Source organism: Gopherus evgoodei, chromosome 3, assembly GCF_007399415.2.
Source record: "Gopherus evgoodei ecotype Sinaloan lineage chromosome 3, rGopEvg1_v1.p, whole genome shotgun sequence".
Taxonomy (NCBI): domain Eukaryota; kingdom Metazoa; phylum Chordata; order Testudines; family Testudinidae; genus Gopherus; species Gopherus evgoodei.
The window spans coordinates 72065988-72089507 of NC_044324.1; the positions used below are offsets into that span (position 1 = coordinate 72065988).

The 23520-nt window shown below is 43.0% G+C and overlaps 1 protein-coding gene across 1 annotated transcript in view; it reads left to right on the forward strand.

Annotated features, from left to right (window-relative positions):
- TTK (TTK protein kinase) overlaps positions 1 to 23520 on the forward strand; it is a 113384-nt gene that overhangs the window by 49679 nt on the left and 40185 nt on the right. Inside the window, exons 10-14 of the mRNA XM_030555803.1 lie at positions 7265 to 7391; positions 11389 to 11567; positions 11763 to 11902; positions 15970 to 16096; positions 18242 to 18334. Of these exons, the coding sequence (XP_030411663.1) occupies positions 7265 to 7391; positions 11389 to 11567; positions 11763 to 11902; positions 15970 to 16096; positions 18242 to 18334 (666 nt within the window). The remainder of the gene's footprint in view (positions 1 to 7264; positions 7392 to 11388; positions 11568 to 11762; positions 11903 to 15969; positions 16097 to 18241; positions 18335 to 23520) is intronic.

The following is a 23520-nucleotide window of genomic DNA, read 5'->3' on the forward strand; positions in this document are numbered from 1 at the left end:
GACCAGGAGTTGCATATTTAGAATCACTGGTTGGTCACCTTCAATTAACTCCCTGTTTGGTAACTGCCTCTCCCGTTTCTGGGCAGCTTCACCGTGAGTCACAACAACAAATACCCAGAGTTTTGTTTCAGAGGGGGCGCTAGCCTAGTTAGGTTGGGCTCTGAACCTAATATGCACTTTACTCCCATCCCTGGAATACCAGGGATCCTGAACAAGTTGAAACAGGATGTGGACTGAGTCGTCATGATAGAACTGACTTGGGGCAGGCAGTATTGGTATCCCTAGTGAGTGTATCCATTTGATGACCCATCACTTTACCAGCTCAGCCGGACCTGTTCTCTCAGTGCAACAGCGAGTTCTGCACCTGGACCCAGTATAATGTCTCCTGATTGCCTGGATGCTAGCTAGCTGACATTAGGGCATCTTACTTCAGAGAAGAAGATAGATATCAGACTGTCTGCTTTCTCTAAAACCCTCTGACCTCACTCAGCTCAATATGGGTGCTTTAGGCAGTAACATCTGCTAATCACCCTCTGGTCCAGTGCTGGACAGTCTTCTTGCACCCTGAGGTATCAAGATTATTTAAGTGGATCATTAATGTCTTCCCCTCAGTTAGGAACCCCCCTCTATCATGAGACCTTAACCTAGTGATGTCAAGCCTGAGGGGGAACCCCCCACTGTAAACGAGCTATGTGCTGCTTCTTCGAGTGCTGTCTCTGTGGGTGCTCCACTTCAGGTGTTTGTGCTCCCCTGCGCTTGTAGTCGGAGACGTTTAGTAGCAGTGCTGGTCTGTTGCATGTGTGTAGTCTCCTCCCATCCCCCTAACGGGAATGCCCAGTTTCCCGGGCTTTCAGCACCTTTCCTCTAGGCTTGGAGTGTCTGTCCCTGACAGCCACGCTTGGTGTGTTTGCTGCCTGTGTGTTAGTGCCTCCTATGCAGGAACTAACAAAGTGTTGCATTGCCTCAGGCTCATAGAAAGGTAGGGAGTGGAGAGGTCTCTAGGACCTGCATCGAGGCATGAGGCTTGGCCCCTTCCCCCGCCCCCTTTACCAGCCACAGCTTCGAACAGGAGTGCTTTCTCCAACCCCACATTGGAGTGCCCCACTAGATATCACTCGGGAAAGCACCTGGGTCCCCACTGCCGGAATAAAAACCAACCAACCAAACCCACAGCCGTCCCACAGATAATAATAGCACTGACTGTGATGTCAGCGCCAGGAGCTCCGGTGCCTTAGAGCTCTGGCACCGCTGCAGACAGAGGCTTCGAAGTCCTGTGCCTCCAGGCCACAGCTGCTCGACGGGCAGGCATCTAGTGCTGGCACCGGCTGTGTGGTCAGTGCTGGGAGCTGAGGTGGTGGAAAACCCCGGCACTGCTAGAGCCAGAGACTCTGCAAGAGCCGGCTTCAATACAGGCACTATGGGGAAATCAAAACCCATGCCTCTGCACCGTGATGTACGTTCATTCCACGGGCAGGCATCTAATACCGGCACCGGCTGTGCTGTTAGCAACAGGAGCCAAAGTAGTGGAGAATCCCGGCACCGCTGGCACCGTTAGAGCCAGAAACTACAAGAGCTGACTCCACCACAGGCACTATGGGGAAATCAAAACCCTGTGCCTCCGCACCGCATTTTATATTCATTCTGTGAGCGGGCATCCAATACCAGCACCGGCTGTGCTGTCAGCACTGGGAGCCAAAGTAGCGGAATATCCTGGCATCGCTAGAGCCAGAGACTCTACAAGAGCCGGCTCTGACACAAGCACTAAGGAGAAACCAAAACCCTGTTCCTCTGCACTGCTGTCTACAAACGGTGGTGCGGTGCCACTATAAAAGGCGGCTTCTTCAAATGTGCACCCAACACACACAGAGGTGCAACCAGCAGCACTGCCTTCCCCTCCGCAGCCCTGGCACTGACAAGGACGCAGCCCCAGGGGCCAGTCAAACCAGCACAGCAGCAGTTCCTCAGACAGAGGGTTCTGGTGTTCGGCTCTGCCCTTGATCCCTTTATTTGCAGTACCGATATGAGAATGATACCCTCGGCACCAATTCTCCTTCCATCCCCAACATCACTTGCTGTCTCGCTCCTTATTTGAAGGAGAAAGATCAGGAAGAACAGGGAGTTATTCCCCCATTGGCTCCTATCCATCAGGAGTCAGTCAACCCAAGAGTCTCTCCTAGGGCATATTATGCTGTCCCCAGGTACTTAAGTGGTATGGGGACCCTCTATGCTGCTCTTATCCCAGTGGGCATGCTGGACTCCTTGGGTCATATGCCCCACACAAGGGGGGACTGCCTTCCACAGCCAGACCCAGCACACAGTAATTCCCCACAGCTTCTGTACCAAAACCCTCAGTGGTACCAGGGGAAGAGGAGGAAGAATCTCCACCCCTGCAGGGGACATCACCTACCCATTTGCTATCATTGTCCACAGCGTACACCTTTATGCCTCCTCCTCCTAATCTAGGGGATGATTTCAAACTATTCCATGGCTTATTTGAGAGGGTGGCCTTCTCTGGACATCTTCCTTGAGGAGGTCCCTGTGATACAGCATGGGCTAGTGAATTTTTTTGCATACATCTGCTTTGTTTAAAAAAAAAATTCCCTTCATATGAATGAGGCACTGATGGACCCTGTAAGGGTCATTCTGTAGACCTCTGCAGCTGCGCCTCCAGCTGGTGGAAGGTCCAACAGGAGGTGTGTACCAACAAAGGGCGTCGACTTCGCATCCAGCGCATAATTTCTTAGTGATAGATGCAGTCCAGCAACATGGCATGCAACAGCAGTCCTGAAACACAACTCATGGTAAGGACTGGAAAAGACTTGATCAGCTTTGGCAATAAGGCTTACGCCTTGGCTGCCCCTCACCGCCGCATAGCCAACTATGCAACATTACTAACAAAATACAACTATACAAACTGCACAAGAATGTTTGAATTGATTTAATTGTATTGCCAAGGACAAGGGAGAACAATTCACAGCATTTGATTCTGAGGACAGGGCTGCAACATCTGTGTCGATGGTGGTTGTAAAGAGAAGTTCATGGCTCTATCTTTCTGGCCTCCCTGAAGAGGTGCAATTCATGATGGAAGACTTGCCAGCCCAAATTATTCACCAGAAAGGCAGACAACTCACTCCACTCACTCAGAGACTCACAAGCAGCTCTCCGATCCTTGGGAACCTATAACCCCTAACCGAAGAGGAAACAGAGGAATTACTTTACATCCCAATAAAAGCAGCAAATAGTGCTGTGGCACCTTGTAGACTAACAGACGTATTGGAGCATGAGCTTTCATGGATGAATACGGTTGCATCCGACTAAGTGGGTATTCACTTTGCTGCTTTTACAGATCCAGACTAACACGGCTACCCCTCAGATACCTTACATCCCAATGATACCACTGGCCAATTTATTCACAACAGCAGTGTTGATTTGACTCATTGGGGTTGCAGACACAGGCCCTGAGTGGACAACAATCTACTTAAGTTACATACCAACCATCAACTTCTCCTAACAAGAACTCTGATGGATGGAGAACAATGCTCGACCTCAGATAATTCAACAAGTTAATCAGAAACATGATTAAAAATGGTCACACTATATGCTATAAGGAACTGCCTGCTAAAAGTATTAACCCAGCAAACAGCATTGCAAGCCACCAAAGAGATGGTAACCCTCTTCACAAATCTTGGCTTCCTAATAAATACCGACCTGCCCACTCTAACAACAGTGCAAGAACTGGACTTCATTGGGGCCCACCTCAACTCTGTCTCTGTAGTGAGGCTATAGCCTTGATAATATTCTTTCAATCTCACCAGCCTCATACCTGCTGTGTGAAATAGCCCACAGGTATCTGCCAGGACTTACCCCAACTCCTTGGCCACATGACAGCCACAACATTTGCTGTCAGATACACTAGATTAAACATCCGTTGTCTACAAGGAAGGCTGCGTATAAACTTTTGTTCCACACAGGCACAGCATAAACAAACGCCTCACGATATCGGGCAAAATAAAGGACTCCCTCCTCTGGTGGGCAAAACTGACTAACGTATGCATGGAGGCACCCTTCATTCAGACCACAAATGCCTCAGTCCTGGGATGCGGAGCACACCTGCGCCCACATTCTATATAGGGCTGCTGGTCTCCTGTGGAATCCGTTCGACATATAAACCTATTGGAACTTCAAGCTGTCCACAGGGCTTGCTCCCAATTCCTGCAACTCATCAAGGACAAGGCTATTTGAAGCCTTAGCTTGTATGTATTATATATACCGACCAGGGGGAGCACACTAACAGTACCTTTGTGTGCAAGTCATAAAACCCTGACGATGGTGCATCAGACACAATATCCACACCACCTCAGCAGACAAATTTTTCAGGACCACGAAGGGAGCTCGACAACACTGTACTCCTGCATGTATTTCAGGACTGGGGGTTCCCCTCAGTAGACCTTTTATTAACTGCACAAAATACCGAACACTCTTGCTTTTGTTCCGGTGCAGGTATCGATGTGCTTGTTCTGGTGCAGGTATCGATGTGCAGTCATTAGGCGATGCATTCCTCCTCGAGTGCAATGCTCCCCTTCTCTATGTGTTCCCTCCTATTCCTCTCTTGAACCGAGTGATCCACAAGATCAGGCTGGATGAGCCAAAGTAATTCTACTATCATGGTCTCGCCAAACCATGATGGTATTACTCCCTCAGCATGACCATGCATCCATGAATCACACTCCCACTTCTGTCTCAGGACTCAGACTGTGTCCTGCATCCACAGAAACTCTATCTCAGATCATGGCTCCTCCATTGCTCATGGAACCTGAGTTGACCTGTTCAGAAGAGGGCTCAGTTGAACAGAAATGAACTGTTGCCCATACACCCTGAAAGGGAGACAAATTAAGGCCTGGTGCCAACTAAAACGGATGGCTTCCATCCAGGGACATTACCCTCTATACTGCGTTACCTATTAGAACTCAAACAGTCAGACCTATCCATGAGCTCAATAAGTCCGTCTACCTACCATCACAACATTTCATCCCAAGGTGATTGCCATCCCATCTTTACCCATCTACTGACCCAGTGTTTCCTCAGAGGGCTCAATAATGCCTACTCTGAACTACGTGAGCCTACTACACCAAGGGACCTGAACCTGGTCCTTCGAATCATCACCTCTTCCCCATGGGAACCCAGGATGACATAATCACTGCTACACCATTCTATGAAAGTAGCATTTCTTGTGGCAATGACATCTGTCACACGTATGGGAGCACTTAGGGCTTTCGTGGCAGAACCTCCATACGTGGTCTTTGAGGATAAAGTCTCCCTCAGACCACACCACTAAACCCCACACAGATAGAACACATTACACGCTCCATAATTTGTTGTTTGGAGGGCATTGGCTTCTTACATAGGCAGGACTAAACCATCCCATAAATCACCCAGACTGTTTCTATCCATCACTGCATGCTCCAAAAGGAGCACCATCTCTAAACAAAGACTTTCCACGTAGATCCAAAACGGCACAAATCTCTATCATCAGTGTGACTGCCAATCCCTCATGGGGATTTGTTCACATCCCACTAGAGCCTTATCAGCCTCCATGGCTTCCCTGCACAATTTACCTATTGTGAGCATTTGTAGAGTTGCTGCCTGGGTCGCAGTCCATACCTTTAGACAGCACTATTCCTTAGAGCAACAGGAAACATCTGATACCTCCTTCGGATGCTCTGTACTATCGGAGGTCATGACTTCAACTCTGAAGCCCTTCCTTCCATCGGCGGTCATTGCTGTGAAGTCACCTAAAGTGGAGCACCCACAGGGACAGCACTCGAAGAAGAAGAGGTTACTCACCTTGTGCAGTAACTGAGGTTCTTCGAGATGTGTGTCCCTATGGGTGCTCCACTACCCTCCCTGCTCCCCTCTACTTCGGAGTTTCTTTATTAGTCTCTGCAGTAGAGAAGGAACTGAGTGGAAGTTGGTCGCATAGGTTAACTGCCTGCAGCAGCACAAGGCAGGGACTACGCACGTGCAGCCCAACTGGCACTAGTACTAAAAGTCTCTGACTACGAGCACAGGGGCTCATGAGCACCTCAAGTGGAGTACTCACAGGGACACGCATCTCTAAGAACCTCAGTTACTGCACAAGGTGAGTAACCTCTTCCTCTATCACTTGTCAGTCATAACAATGACTAGAGAAAACTGCGCAGATGCAGGGTGGGCTTGCCATATACAGCTTTCCTCAAGAACAGTTGCCCTCAGGTCTCAACCCATTGTCCTGCCGAAGATGTTCTGATGCCATATTAACAGATCTATTCATCTCCTGGTTTTCCCTGAATGAAACGAGACTGCATATGCTGGATGTCATAAGATCATTGTTTTTATTTGGACAAGACTAAATCATTCAGATATAGTGTCATGTTCTTTGTGATGTTTGCTGAAAGGGCTAAGGGACAAGCAGTGTTGGCACAAACTCTCTAAATGCATCTTGGACTGTGTTAAGATTTGTTATGGCCTGGCCAAGAAAGACCCATAAGGACATGTAGAGTAAGCTCTAACCATGCCCAAGCAACCTCAGCCGTCTTGGTGGCCCAGTTAGCTAACGTCCCCATCTCAGATATGCTAAGTGGGGATGTGTAGGTCAGGCCACATTTTCACATCTCGCTGTTCACAGGCTTCTAGATTGGATAGAAACTGTGATAGGTAGGCATCTGTTCTCACTCCTCTTAGTGCTGGGATGACTGTTTGCTACACACCCAGAGTGGAATCTGTGAATAATCATTTGAAGAAAGTACAGTTACTTATCCTATAGTAACTGGTTTTTCAAGCTAGTAAGGAATGATGAGATAGACAAATGAAGAAAAGTCTCTTGTCATAAATAATGCAATGTGAGGTGGTAGTCAAGAAGATAATTTGAATATCAGGATTTATTAACAAAAAAGAGTGCTCAAGATATGCAGATTTGTTGTTGGCATAAAACAACTTACAATTGGATTAAGAATACTAAAACTATTTTGTTTGTTGCTTCACTTTTATTTAAAAAAGAAAAAAAACCATACCAGAAATAGGAAAATTTAGAGAAGAAGAAGAATTGGAATGATTACGCAGGTGTAAACTTCTCTGTGTTCATATATTTAAAGTTTAGAACTACTAATGTGTTTATTTGGTATGGGATATATCAGTGGCTCCCTATTATCCCAAGGAAATGACTTTTAGATACTGTGTTTGAGTTCTTTTTCTTTATGCTTTTAAAAATATATATTGTTTTCTTTAGTCCTTACAAGATGAAAGCTCTGTGCAATCACAGATATCAGATGAAGAGAGTTTAGAAACTGCAACTGAATCAACTGTCACCCTAAAAAATAAAACAGATTCAAGGCTTGCAACAAAAAGAAAAGAAGGTAATTGTCCTAATAAGACTAAATTTTTACCAATCCAAAATGGAACAAGCATTTTAAGTGGGCTGTTCTGTTTAGAATGTCTGCTAAAGGGAACCTTATAACTAGCCAATACTTACTACTTTTGTGATTAGGGAAGACTTTTTTGTGGGGTGAGGTTGGGCAAAGTTAACTTTCCAAGAAAGGACTGTAAATATGTTTAAAACTGAAGCTCGATAACTTCTCACCACTGAGTGCTGGAATTGTAACAGATGTGCCTGTATATACACCTCTACCCCGATATAACGGGACCCGATATAACACGAATTTGATATAATGTGGTAACGCAGTGCTCTGGGGGGACGGAGCTGTGCACGCCGATGGATCAAAGCAGGTTTGATATAACGTGGTTTCACCAATAACTCGGTAAGATTTTTGGATTCTGAGGACAGCGTTATATTGAGGTAGAGGTGTAATGTTTGTCTACTCTGTCCTTGATAGCTCTTTGTGAGTAGGCAGGGTGTTGAAAATTACATGAATCCTGACCTTTGGAGAGCAAGACTTTTGGCAATTTGAATATCATACTTGCTTCCCCCTCTTCCCCTCCTCCCCCCAAAAGGCAAAGTTCCAGCTCCTCAGCTAAACAATACGACAAAGTTGGAGGATACTATTTCCTATCATCAGACTAGATGAATTACTAGACTAGAAATGGATGCATAACTCTTATCTAGGTTACCAGCATGAATTTAGCCTTCATCAATAGTAACTAAAAGTAGCTCTGGCTAAAAATAATATATTGACCAAGGGTACATTTTTTTAAAGTTCCCAACTACCATTTTCAAGAATGACTGAGGCACTTGGGAACCAAAGTCTCACTGACTTTCAGTCAGGTTCTTATAAAATGTTACCCTACATTCCTACTTTTCAGTCTTGCGTTTCAAATGTGAAACAAGCTTGCTCTTTGATCCCTTTGAGAGCCATGAAATGAAATTGTCCTCTCTTTGTCTCCTTAAATAAAGAGTCCATAACATGCCTTTTAATATTTTAAAAAACATTGGCGATGATCTTGTCAGGTGAGGTAGTATGTAGTGGATTCAGGGGGGTTTAATAAATGCTTCAAGGTCTTGTACACCATTTTATGTTCCCTGCCTTGAGGTGTTTGCTATTTTCTAAATCTACATAATATGGAATGTGAAAACACTTGTCTATTTTCTTTCCCCTGAAGAATGTCTCATTTCTGCCACAATTTCTTTCTTTATAGATTTATAAATGAAATAGATCAGAAGAATTCTTTTGTTACATCAGCTAACTTCCAGAGACTAAAGACTGTTTCTTCCCTTTTGCTCTCAGATAGCTGAAAATCCATAAGATTCCTTCAGGCAACTCTAATTTATCTTGCCCTTGACAAAATGGCACTGAGTCAATTCACACTTTCAGTTCCTACAAACAAAAAATCAGATGAACACTTAGGCATTGTTGGATCTGGCTAATTACAAATCTTATTTAATTGTGTATAGGGACAGGGAAGGCAAGAGACTAATCAGTCTCAGATGTTGGGAGTTAAATTCAAAATTCCACTGCCACATGTTTTAAAACTACCTCAACTCCCCACTCTGGTCCTGTATTCTAGTATTCATACCTTTGGTCAAACAGAATAGAATAACTCTTATTTGCAGCCAACACTGCTCTTTAATTGGACAGTTTGCTGTTTTTCCCCCTCCTTTTTCCCACTCATTTCTTCAGTTGAAAAGTGGTTCTTCTGTAGTCTCTGGGGCAGACGGAAAGAGACTTAACCCTGTATTTGCCGCAAGATTATGCAGTTTACCATTGTCATCCTGCCTGCATAGTCCAAATACCACTACTAAAATAAAATGCTGCCTGTAAACGTGTGTGTGTCTATCTGTGTGAGAGAGAGAGAGTATGAGTAGTGGTATTGATTAGGAGTCTAATTCTTTATTCTGTTTAAGAGGCAAAACAAATGTAGACGCCTATTCGTAGTAAAAATTGTGATGGTGAAACCTCAGATGCTAATTCTGACCTATATTTAAATTTTCAGTGAGAGCAGTTGCCGTCACTGTTGGGATCAGTATCTATTTGTGTCTGAGCACCAGCTATTTAAAAAAAGAAAGGGGGGAAAAAAAAAGCTTCAGCACCAGCTGAGTGCCTTAGATTCCTGTCTGCAGTATTTCATATAGTTTAGAACTTTTGCTAATTTATTATAGATAATTGTAATATTTTTGATAAATCCTGGAAATATTCTAAAGTTCTACATGAAGATTCCAAGCAGTTGACAAGATATTACTCTACTCTTAAAACTCGGTGATAGAGAGCTTGTGACTTAAACCACCTTCTTTTTACCTGTTCTTTTTATAGTGTTTAAAGGAGACAATTTCTGGGAAACTGAAGTATCAAGGTCTAACAATGAAGAGCAACTTTGAAAAAAACCTAATATTTTAAAAGGATACTTGCAACCACCTGTTTTGCTCCTATTTACTTTTTTCATTGGGTACAAAATGCACACACAAATTTTAACAAAGTGCTTAATAATCCTCTTGCTAGCTTCTGATTATTTCCAGCAGCAGAATTTGATCAGTCATGAAAACACCCGCTGTCTGTAGTAAAAAATCTATTACAAAAAGTAGTTCATATTCAGTAAAACATTTTTCAACTGAACAACTCACCCATTTCTGTTCTCTGAAAATAAGTGTGACTGGTTTATGTACTCTAAGGCTGATTAGAGTTAGTTGCAGAAACCGTCAAAAGGTAAAATACTTTTTAGCATTAGTTATTTATATAATACATACATGAAAAGAACATTAAGATTGCAAAATCAATCATTCAAAATTTAAGAAATGCATGAATTGAGGATGTCTGTGCAACTATAATATGCCCCCCCCCATGTTCATATGCATTATCATACAATCTTTAATTACACAATCATACATAAGGCTTTGAGTTTGTAATGGAAGTCATGGATTCCATGACCTCTGTGACTTCTACAGCAACCAGCCGCACCGGCCACTGCTGGGGCAGTTTCCCCCTCCCCTCAACAGTAGCAGGATTTTGGGTGGGGAGCTCAGGACTGGGGTGTGGGAGGGGGTGAGGGCTGTGGGCAGCACTTACCTCAGGGGTGGCACTCCCCAGAAGCGGTGACATCTCTCAGCTCCTAGGGGGAGGCCTCCACCGAGAAGCTGAGGGATGTCGCTGTTTCTGGAAAGGCATGGAGCTGGGTAGGGAGCCTGCCAGCCCCACTAACTCCCATCTCCCCCTAGCACTAGCAGGGGTCCCAGGCTACTCCCCATCCGAGCATCTGCGGCACCCCCAGGCCACCCCCTCCCAAGATTTAGTCAGGAGTATATAGTACAAGTCATGGACAGGTCACGGGCTGTGAATATTTGTTTACTGCCTGTGAGCTGTCCATGACTACTTCTAAAAATACCCGTGACTAAAATGTAGGCTTAATCATACACAGTTTTTCTATAGGGTTCCCTTGCTTCATTCAGGGTGCAGAATGCATGACACCCAATAAGCGAGTCAATATTTTGTTTTCTCCTCCATTATTCAATGGGTGGTCCCAGGCCTTATTTACTGTGCGCTATTCAAACCCTTCTCTGAAGACAGAATTATGAACTTCTGCATGGATTTTTAATGTGTCCCTCATCGCTATAGTATCTGAATGTTTCAGAAACACTTGGTTTCAGCACATCCGTGTGAGATAAGGGGGTATTATCCCCATTTTACTAATGGGGAACTGCAGCACAAACACTAAAGTTGAAAGTGTCCACTAATTTTGGGTGCCCAATGTGAGCTGTTTAGGATCTGATTTTTTAGAATACTTGCCATTATAGAGCACGTTATCTGATCAAAACACAGCTCCTACTAACTTTATTTGTGAGCACTTACCCCTTTTGTGAATCAGACCTCTAAGTCAAATTCAGCATCCAGAAAATGAGATGCACATAATTTGGTTTATTTAAAATCTGTCTCCTTTAATAATAGAAGAAAAAATGACTTATTTCAGAAACAAATGTGCAGCATCAGGAGCAAAGGATACCAGAGCTGAGGTATCTGGAAAGTCATGAGGAACAGTCCAGTTCTCTTGGAAGTTACAGAAAACAAGTGGAGCAGTTAAAACTAAATTGTGTTACATCTGCAAAGAAATGGGAGATTCCAGAAGAGAGACACAAGAGCTACTCAGAGGTGACTTCATTCTTTTCTTGTATAGGAATGTAAAATGTGGTGGTTTTGTCTAGTCACTTTCTCTTGTTTTCTTACGTATTGCTATGGATGCAGAAATCTACAGTGCTTCATAAAAGCTCATGCTCACTAAATTGAGACTAATGTGCTCTTACGCTATGTGAGAATTTCTGAACTAACAGCCTACTTTACTGTTAGGGAAAGCGATCAAGTTTTGAACAGCCTATCCTTCCCATTTCAAAAAGATCATCGCCAGTAGAAGCTGCTCCTAAAAGAAAAGATCCAGTGTATTTTTGTGGAACACCAAGCAACAACACGCTGAGTGATTATATGGCCTGGTAAGGTGTGTGTGTGTGTGTTTAAATGGACTTACCACAGTAACTTTGTAATACTTTTATTAAGATAACATAGTTTAGGGCCTCTAAATTGCAAACCTAATGTTTAGATGCTACTCCTGGGATAATTCTGCTCCAAAAAAAAAAAAAATTCTATGCACAATATTTTAAAATTTTGACCAAATTCTGCATATTTTATTTGTCAAAATAACACAATATAATCATGCCAGTTTCAATTACTTAGGTATTTTGAAATACATTACCAATCAGGAAGATTCTCTGCAGCTTGAGGTCTTCAAACCACAATTTGAGGACTTCAATAACTCAGACATAGGTTAGGGGTTTGTTATAGAAGTGGATGGGTGAGATTGTATGGCCTGCGTTGTGCAGGAGGTCAGACTAGATTGTCATAATAGTCCCTTCTGACCTTAAAGTCTATGAGCAAGTATATCTGTAACAATAAGGACAGGGGGAAAAAAAAAGATTCAGGTAATGGTTTTATCTGGCAGATTCCTTAATAGGCATATTAATACAGAACTTTGAGTAATTCATTTAAACTACAATACAAAAATGTATTTCCCATCCCTCTGAAGCAGTGAAAAGGCTTTGGAGAGTTGGGGTAATGGACGAGCTGAGGGAGAGGGAGAAGGAACCTGGGAGTGAAACTAGAGGGTTGTTGTCTATGGGTGGGAGAAGTATGGAATAGGGGTTGTTTTTTGGGGGAAGCGGGGGGATTGTTAGGGAGTTGGGAATTCTCCCTCATGCAGATGCTTGGATTCAGCCAGGATCTCCCATTCAGTTAGGCACATCTGCCCCTTTTCCTGTATGTCCTGCAGCTCCTTTCCCCATGTGTCCTTCAGCCCCTTCCACCATCCTCATGTGTCCCTGCCTCCCATCTTCCTGTGACCCTCTGGCACCCCTCCCACTCAGCCCCTGGCTCAGTGCTGTCACCCCTCTAGTTCCTGAGCCTGTACCCCAGTCTGTTCTGCCCCAGTAGCCCTTCTGAACCCCAGTCTGTAGTCCCCAGTAGTCTCATGTGCTCCTGTCTGCCCTAACTGGCTCCATGGGAAAGGTGCTGTTTGAATGCAGCCGTCTGGTGCCACAGTAACCTCTGGTGGGTGAAAGGCAGAAGTGCAGCACTTCTCGAGCAGAATGTCTGTGCCGCACATGAGTTCTGCATGTGCGCAGTGGCACAGAAATCCCCCAGGAGTAAGAGAGTCTAGAAAAGATTTCTATGCATTTTTATGCATGATATCAGGAACAGCGCATCACTCTAAGAAATCAGAATGATTTTAGAATTTAAGGAATTTGTTGGCGTCAAGTTCCAAAATCAGGGCTTCAATACTAAATCTAAACAATGGGTCTGTGTTACAAACACTTAAATGTTGATATCTAGTCACTAATAAAGGACACTTTATCTTTTAATCAATCCCAAAATTAGGGATTCAAAGACCCATATTGACTTGAACAATTAATCTGCATAAATTTGAGAAACCAGTATTGTAGATTCTGGAGTGGTTGAACTTGTTTCCTTTCTGGAATGGTACCTTTGAAGAGTGTGTTAATGTATTGGGAAGGAAGTGGTAGGAGCTGGAGTGGGGGATAGGAGGAGAGAGAAAGGAGCCATAGGAGAACAAGGGCAGAAGGGTTTACGATGACTAGAGCACTCTCCCATCCAAAATGTGGACTAGATCCCAGGATTTCTGAGTCTTGGCATTCCTCTGCAGTTAAGCATATAGGTGTGAAACCCACTGGCAAAGTATCTCTCATTCCTCTAAAAAGCCTATTACTGCTACCAATTACTGTTAGTTCAAGTGTTAGAGATCTGTGCTGTGGATTCTGTGTTGTGCTAGCTCAGATGAGGAGCCCATGCGTGAATCTATGATTCCACATGATAGAATTTTTTCAGAAACTTAAAACAAAAAAACTACACAGAGGTCTGATCTACATTAGGGAATTAGGTCAGTATAACTATGTTGTTTGGTTGTGAAAAATCCACACCCTATGGCAATGCAGTTAAGCTGACCTAACCCCCTGTGTAGACAGCACTAGGTCAACAGGAGAATTCTCCCATCAACCTAACTACTGCCTGTTGAGTAGGTGGAGTACCTATGTCAAAGGGAGATATCCGTTGGCATAAGTAATGTCTTCAGTGAAGTGCTACAGTGGTGCAGCTGTGCTGCTGCAGCATTTTATGTGCAGAAAAGTGCTAAAAAGAACATAAAGGTGAAAAGTTAAGCTCTCAAAAGTAAGGAAATGTCAGAATTAAAGGTCACCCATGCAACCTTTAATTAGGCACCTTGTGAAAATGCATTGATGCTCTTTAATTATGTGATTCCATACTCATGGACTGTGCTCTGGGAAGGGATCCGAATTGTGTAGTGAATGAGGCTTTTTATAACACCCCTGCCTTGTTTGTTGTGGAAGTTGGAAGATATGAGTGAAGTAGAGGACTTCAGGAAGAGAGTGGGTTGTCTCATGAGTGAGGTAGTTGAATGCCATCCTGGGTTCCATTTTCGCTTCTCCCACCAGGTTTGTGTGTGATGCTGGGCAAGTCATTTAAACCAGACTTTTCGCAATTGGCCACTAGTTGTCTTCCTTATTTTCTTGGTGCTGAATTTTCAGAAGAGCTGAGCATTGCAGTCAAAAGGAGCTGTGCTTTGAACGTACTAAGTACTATTAAAAAAACCTCTATGTAATTTTAAACAAACAACAAAAAACTCAGTCCAAGCTGTGTCAAGTTGGTCATCTAAAATTAATGAACACTTTTCCCAGTTTTGGTCTTACACAGAGATGATCAGTTCCCTATCTGTAAAGCAGGGATAATATACCTTACTGGGATGTTATGAAGATTCATTGATGTTTGTGGAGCACTTGGATACTTTAGTGAAAGCATCATAGAAAAACTCATAAGGAAATGAATAATTCTGTATTCAGTGAAGAATTTGGATGGCTTGCAGTAAATGATGAACGGGTCCACACTGAATGAAGATGATTAAAAGAAATACTGTCTGACTACATGTTCGGTGGGCAGAATTCTTTGCACTGAATGAGGCAAGGGTCCAGTGGAAAAAATTGTATGTCAGGATGTAATTAAAGACTGAATCATAACATATATACATAAGATAGCCAAACTGAAGACTGTACAGTGAGCCTTAATTCTGGCATTTCCTAACTTTTGAGTGTTTCATTCTGCAATCTTAATGTTGTTCTAATGTGTTTCTTATCTAGATATATCAACATACACAGAGTGACCAAGACTTTTAAAAACCTGCTAAGTCTATACATTGGTACCATAATATGGACCTTGGTGCCCATCTTTAGGCACTCATTTCTTCACATTTTTATGTTTTAAATCTTGACCAGTGTCTTCATCCTAAAATTGTAAATTTGAGTAAAAGATTGTGAGCTTGAAACTAAAGAATTCCAGGTATAGTTCTGACACACACACTGCCTCTGAACATGGTTAGGTTTTCTAACTATTTTGTATGTTCATCCTCCCAGTTTTTTTGGACAGGAGGATAATACCTCAGAGAGGTGTTTTGATCAATTAGTTAACGTTTATGAAATATTTCTGAAGATTAAATATTATTTGTGTTTACTTAGATACTTCACATTTGAGAGGTACTTTTTCATCTCAAGTTTGAGAGCCTATATATAGTAAACTGTACTAATGAATAGGAGCATGAATAAAGTAGTGACAAAGGCATTCAGTGACAGACTGGATAAACTGTTATGATTTTAGGAAGTACTACAGATTTCAACTTGTAACAGACCTATTTTCATACTAGGCATTGTGACCTAGCGGATAGGGCATTGGACTGGGAATTAGGACACCTGGGTTCTTATTCCTAGTTCTGCTGCTGGGTGATTGTGGGCAAGTCACTTAACCTGTACCTCACTTTCCCCATCTATAAAATGTAAATGATACCTCTTCTTCTAAAGTACTTTGAGTCTACTTATGAAAAACATTATAAATAGCTAGGTGGTAGTAGTAGTATTATTTTATTTTTGTAGTAATACTGATTAGAAACAAACCTCTATTTGATGATGACAGATATTTCCCACAGTTTCAGAACTCCAGTTGTAAAGAATGATTTCCCACCAGCGTGTCAAGTGTCCACTCCATATAATCTAGTTCCATATTTCCAGCCACATACACCAGCAACTCCATTTCAAAGCCAAATTGGCTTACAGGTAACCTGAATTGTATCTCCTTTCATCTAAAAAATATTTTAGCTCTTTCCAAGATTTTCCAGCCCCATATTTCTCTTGATTCAATAAGGGAGAAGTAGGTGTGTGTTTTGTATAGATTTAGTTCACCTTTACATTTATGTCTAAGGCTGTTGCAGATCACCTATCTGGAGCAGGAATATGGTAGAGTTCATATTGCCGTAATCAGAAAAGAATAACTGTTTCTACCTCTCTGTCATTTCACTGAAATTTATGTTTACTATATTAGGTCAGGGCTTGAAAAATCCCTTAAGCCATATAAAAAAAGATTTCTTGGGAGAATTCAGTCAATATCTGTGAAATCTAAACTTCATTTTAAAGGTGGCGTGGAGGACTTTTTAATCCTTTACAGTTGTGAAAGTAGTCTTCCAAATGTAAATTAGTGCAAGAGCAGTGATGTCTTCACGAATTTGCCAACAGTTCACTCTTGTATCTCTCTGCTGCAATATGCAACTGAATTAAAGTAGAACTATCTATTGTCGATTTTTCCTGCTGTTGTTTTAGACCCCTTTGGACAGAGACAAAACTGGCAAGAATAAGGTGTGTTTCACTCTGCTCAGGTTTGGGAAGTACTGGAGCTATTCACTGCTGAGAAGGCTCCAAAAAGAGGCTAGCAGAAGGATAGAAGGCAGAAACTTCCACCTTCACAGCATCCAGCAAGCTTAGGGAGGCAGAGGGAAAAGGGAAATAAAGAGATTATGGTCCTCCTCCTTGCTAGTAGACAATGTGATTTGAGGGAGCAGTTTCAGAAATATATTAGCAGGTGACTATCTGAAAAATGGAATAACTTAGAACCCAGGGACAGGCTCCTGGTAGGAATCCCACTACTTATGGGGCTGGGCTTCTCACTAGTGCATTACGCCTGGGCAGAGGGGCCCATCTTCTTAATTTTAATCCTCTGTTAGGTGCCTAAGAATTTTTTCCTCTTTTTTTTCAAACCCTGTGCAAGGGGAAGGGGGAAAATTGATGGGACAAGTTAGAAAAGAGAAGTAGGGGAGAGGGAGAGACAGAAAATGAGAGATGGATGTGAAGTGCACAATACAAAGAGGGAAAAGAGGAGTATAATGTAGTGGAAGGAGGAAAAAGGAAACTTTAGGACTCCAATAAGAGTGCAGGAAAAGATGCACCATGATCTATTATATTAAGTAAAAGTGGAATGAAGCCAAGAAGGGAAAGAAAGTATACAGAAGTAATGGACGTAGTAAGCTTTTTTAAACTTACTGAACAAAAGTGAATTGGCAAAATATAAACTGAACACGGTAAAATATTTTTTATTCTTTTAATGCAAAGGTTGGCTTTGGATACATAGGAAGTATCATTACATAAATACATATTTCCATCCTCAAGATATTAAGTGTTGGGTGGATTTTTCAAGCCCTGAATTAAGTGCTTTGATAGGGAAAGCCACAAAGATTTTTGTAATTGTATTGTTACTTAGCAATATTGTGATAATCTTCATCAAGATTTCAAAATCTCCATTGGGGGAATAAGTGTTTATCTCATAAGTAAATGTTGCTGCCCGAAAATATTGATCTGACTAACAAGAGTTGTCTGCCAATTCTGATAATTGCTAAATTTGCATAACCTTAATTTAGTCAAGAAGGTTTCTCAGTATCTAGATCTGAAATCTACCAATGGCTGAAATTCAAACTGCTGCACATATTTGTTTTCATAAAACAAATGCCATACTATTTCCTCTTTAAATGAAATAAAACTTAAGATATAATTTTAAACTAGTGCATATTTTTGTAATCCAAAGGCAAATTTTAGAACGTCTCAATGACACATCTCTGATCTGGTCAAGAAAGTGTGTGTATAACATGGTTGTAGCTGTCAAAAAAATAATTACAACTGTTCTTAAAGCTGTCTCATCAAGTACTATCTTACAAAATGCCAGAAGTAAGATTGCCCATGAAATCTTAGTTTTGTTCCCTGATGTATAAACACTGATTAATTAAATTAGCTTGGTTCCCCCCCCCCAGTACTGTTCAGGGCCTGGAATGTTTGCAGTGCAGTTGGAATGTTTACAGTATTTAATGAGCAAGCTTCTAGCAAGTATCACAGCACCTGCACAAATAGCTATTTTCATTTTAATTTTTCTGAATGCAGGTTTCAGCTTCTATACCTTCAAATGAATGCCTGGCCATTAAGGGAAGAGTGTACACCATATTAAAACAAATAGGCAGCGGTGGCTCAAGTAAGGTAGGAGATTTTTTTTTAACCTTTAAGACTAATGGAGTCCATTATTTGTAATCTGACTACTTCTGTTCAAATATGTAGATCATGAGTGTCACACAGATAGGTCATTTGCTAGAGACAACCTGGATGATGTATTAGGTGACCTGCATAACACATTCAGATTCTTCAGAATCTTACTTTTTACTAAGTGAAAGCTTAGGGTATGTCTACATCTACAATTTTGCAGCGCTGGTTGTTACAGCTGTATTAGTACAGCTGTATAGGGCCAGCGCTGCAGAGTGGCCACACTTACAGCAACCAGCGCTGCAAGTGGTGTTAGATGTGGCCACACTGCAGCGCTGTTGGGTGGCTTCAAGGGGGGTTCGGGGAACGCGAGAGCAAACCGGGGAAGGAGACCAGCTTCGCCGCGGTTTGCTCTCGCGTTCCCCGAACCCCCCTGCAAACCGCAGGGAAGGAGACCTGCTTGCTCGGGGATTCGGGGAACGCGAGAGCAAACCGCAGGGAAGGAGACCTGCTTGCTCGGGGGTTCGGGGAACGCGAGAGCAAACCGGGGAAGGAGACCTGCTTGATTACCAGAGGCTTCCTCAGGTATGCTGGGATACCTACTTATTCCACGGAGGTCAAGAAAAGCGCTGGTAAGTGTCTACACTTGATTACCAGCGCTGGATCCTCTACACCCGAGACAAAACGGGAGTACGGCCAGCGCTGCAAACAGGGAGTTGCAGCGCTGGTGATGCCCTGCAGATGTGTACACCTCCTAAGTTGCAGCGCTGTAACCCCCTCACCAGCGCTGCAACTTTGTGATGTAGACAAGCCCTTAGTTTCTAGCCCTCATAGCTGCAGGGAACATTCCAAATGTGACCAGAATTTAACCACTGTAATAATGTCTGCCTGAGTCTGCAGACAGCCTTTAACAGTGACAGGTGTGAACACCCATGGCCCCATTAATCTAATTGCAGTATCAGTTTTCAAGCCCAGTGATGTCTTGTTAATGTGAACATTAGTGACTTTAATCACTGATCACTTTAGTGGATGAAATAGGAATAGTAGATGGGAGTGAAGCACATTGGGTTGAGACCTGGAAGATGCTAGAGGGAAAGAAATGTGGAGAAAAGAAGACAGGAGATTCTCTGAGACAGGAAATAGAGAGAGGAGGATGGAGAAGAAAAAGAAACAGATAGAAATAGAAGAGGTGCATCCTTTTTTACTGTATAGTGAATGTGACAAAGCTCTGAACAAATTATGACTATAGTCAGGTGCCCAACTCCCATTAACTCCTTTAAGTGCTTCTGAAAATTTTAGGCTAGAGTCAACAAACATTTAAAAATAGGATTCCTTTCCCCCTGCCCACCTAGCTTTATCATGTATAAATGCCTGAGAGCTGTTTATCTAGTTTTTAGGAGTTAAATTTTCAAGGCTCCTTAGACATACCGGTGATATCAATTTTTACCTTCTAAGACATTTTGTCTTTGAGAGTTTCTAGCATCCCTTCCACCTGCCAGCAATGGAAACTCTGGTTCAACAATAACTGTTAAGTCTCTCTCAGATGTTGTCAAGGCTGAATCCCCGCTCTGTCATTCCGAGTGCAGAAGGTGGGGACCTGTAAGGATGCTAAAAATGAATATCTGCCATTCCAGGCTTGTATTAAACTCCCAAGGTTACAACTTGGCTTGGTAAACGCTGCCACCACCCAAATGTAAAAAAAACCCTTTGAATTGAGGAAGGAGCATGTGGGAGTTCTTCTCTGTGGGGTACCCTCAAGCCCTTTCGCTCTCCTCCCCCCTCCGGGAAGAGCTGAGAAAGAAAAAAAGGAAATTAGCTGTGGCTATCAGCAAATCAAACATGCACAAACCTCTTAAAACACCAAAAATCCAATCCTGTTCTTAAAAAGGTAAATTTTATTAAAAACAAGAAGGGAAAAAGTACATCTGGAACGTAAGCTTTTGCTAGATTTTAAAAGAGCAATTCCAAAAATCAAGCACCCAAATAGCTTTCTTGGGGAGTCATCTTAAAAGTGACAAGCAAACAAAAGCATCTGGGGTTAGCAGAGAGCAGATCCACAAGCCAAAATAAAAAATAAAAGAAATAACCCTAACAGCATCTTTTTAGACATTCTCTAATTTTACTTACATATCTGAGGCTCCAGATAAGTAGGTTCGAGGTATGAATTGATAATCCATAATCATACCTTGTTTAAAGCTAGTTACAGCATTACTGCTCCGTGTCCCTGCAGCCCAAAGAACAACAGACAAAGGGAAAGTTTCTTTCCCAAGTTTAAAAGTTCTAGCCTTCCCACTGGCTCTTTTGGTCAGGTGCCCACTCCTTTTGTTTTACCTGTGGACTTGTTAACCCTTTACAGGTAAAGCAAGCAGAGAACAGACATCAAGAGGGATTTTACAGCTACCTGGCTGGCTGGGTGTTCATAAATGGGGGCTACCCCCTCCTTCATTTATCATGTATGTAAAGTCATGTGATACCAACTGGTGGTGTAATACCGAACGATGCTTCAGCACCAATATATGTTGCGATACCAAGTGGGATAGTGGCACTGAACTGGGTTGCTGTTGCCAACCAGTGCCACATTCTCCTAGAAGGGAGAAGTCCTCAGAGTTCTCCTCCAGATCCTCTAAGAGGAGGAGCTCTAATTCCCCTTCCAGGGATTCTCCCTCAAAAAGACCTCTGTGTCTAAACAAATGTATAACCTTGGAGAGGCCTTCCTCAAGGCTCGGTCCAATAGTGGCAAGAGGCTTCTTTGGTGCAGGTGAGAAGAGAAAACACCACAGTGCTTAAGGTAAATAGGGCTGTGGGAAGAATCTGGTGCTGGTGTCTGGGGTGTCACCAAGCACAGAAGACCAGTACCATTGCACCTGACTCTAGTCTCCGTCATGGTACTGTGTATGCCTCCAGCCTCTTCAGTGCCATCTACAATACACCCTAGGCCTCTGATACAGTCAGAAAAGGACGAACACTCAATACCACAGCCCCGCTCAATGCAATTATCCCATTGTTACTGCAACATCTATCAGTGCTGCAGCAACATTCAGTACCCCAGGATTTTAGGTACCAAAAAGACTTAACAGAGACTGCTGAACCAACATCTCTGCTGCTGGCAGTTACCAAGCACCTTTCAATGCTAAGAACCTTTGGTCTCCAGTTCCTTTTACAACCCCAGTACCATCGCCTCCCTTTTCTGTGGGAGCTCCTCCATTAGAAGAAGAGAATGGTGACTATGAACTTCCCTCCACTTCTTCCATTTCATTGCAGGATTCTCAGAGGCACCCTTACGCTAACACTCTCTCCTGAAAGGGTAAGGAAGATGTTCTGGGGCCTCATGACTTCTGATGGGAGCAACCTTGGATACCATTCCCTCCCCGTTTGGATCTCTGGCCATATTGGGATCCCTGGCCAGCTTATCTGCCATTTTCTAGGGCCCCGAGCCTATCCCATCAGGATAATAAAGCGATCCAAGCTTCTCCTCTCAAGGAACAGGAGACCAGAGTAGACACAGAAGCCATGCCTCAAACCACAGTCTCATCATCTTTGCTGAATGAGACCCTTATGCCTCTTCCTCGACCATCAATGTTTGATGATTTTCAGCAGTTCCAGGACCTCGTTAAGCAGGTGGCAGACTCTCTGCAGATACCCCCTGAGGAGGTCAACGAATCCCAACACAAGCTGTTGGACATTCTGTACTCTGTGATACCATCTAGAGTTGCCCTCCCTATTAATGATCTCTGCTGGAACCATTTAGCAAACCCTTGGCTACAATGACACCCAGTTGTAAAGGGCTGGCAAAAAATATTATGTCCCCATCAAGGACTCTGAATTCTTCTTCTCTCACCCACTTCCCAATTCTCTGGTTATTGACACAGTGAACAAGGAAGGCAAACAACTCCATTAAAAATCCACCTCCTGCAGCAGAGATTATGAATTATCAAGTGTTGATGGCTAAGTAAAACCTCACCAACTACACAAAGTTTGAATTGTATGTTGAAAACCTTCCTCCAGATAAAAGGGAACAATTCCAGGCCACTATTGCTGAGGCTCAGTTAGTGGCAAGAAGATTGTTGCAGGCAGCTCTCAGTGCTGCAGATACTGCAGCCCGTTTCATTTCCACAGTTGTGATGGTGCATAGGACTTCCTGGCTACCGTTATCTGGCTTCCACAAAGAAGTCCAGAATACGGTAGAGGATTTCCCATTTGATGAACTGAAGTTGTTTGCAGAGAGCCTTGACAAGTCATTACATACCCTTAAAGATTCAAGGACCACTTTTCGCTCATTAGGCATCTACATTCTTGCAAACAAATAAAAGGTCGTCATATTGCAAATGACTGAAAGATCCTGCCCTATGCAATTCTCCGGATTCCAGAGACCCACGGAATTTCCCAGGAAGGAGGCACAAGTTCAAGAGAAAAAGATCCTATAAACCCATCTGATGTGGCTTTACAACAGGTGTCGTTATCGAAATAACACTTTTGACAGGGCAGTCGAGGGTTCAAATTCCCCTCATTAACCTGCCAGCTTCATTGTTTTGCCCACCTTCACCCAGCTGGAAACTGACTCTCCAATTTACAGCATGCATAGGAATATATCGTCTTGAACAAATGGGTGCTGGAAGCAATATTGGGCTACACCACTGACTTTCCCTCCCTCTCTCCTCCTCATTCCCCTTTCCTGGCCCTCTTCAGGGACCCCTTTCATAAGTTCCTAGTAAGGCAGAAAATAAACACTCTTCTTTGTTTAGGAGCAATAGAACCAGCTCAACACCACTCAACACAGGGGAAAAGATTTCTATTTGAACAGTTTCCTCGTACCAAAGAAGAGCAGTAAGTGGAGACCAATCTTAGATCTGAGACTCCTAAACAAATTCGTAAGATCCACGAAATTCAGGATGGTGACCCTGGAAGCTATAATTGCATCTCTAGATTCAAGGGATTGGTTTTCTGCCTTCAACCTCTAGGATATGTACTTCCATATAGTTATACACATACCTCACAAGAGATTCTTCTTATTTGTGGTAGGCCAGGATCTTTTTCAGTATCTGGTGCTCCCCTTCCGCCTCTCCTCGGCTCCAAGAATGTTGTAGAACAGTTTTTCTTGACCTTTTTGATATCGGGGACTTCCTGGCTACCGTTATCTGGCTTCCACAAAGAAGTCCAGAATACGGTAGAGGATTTCCCATTTGATG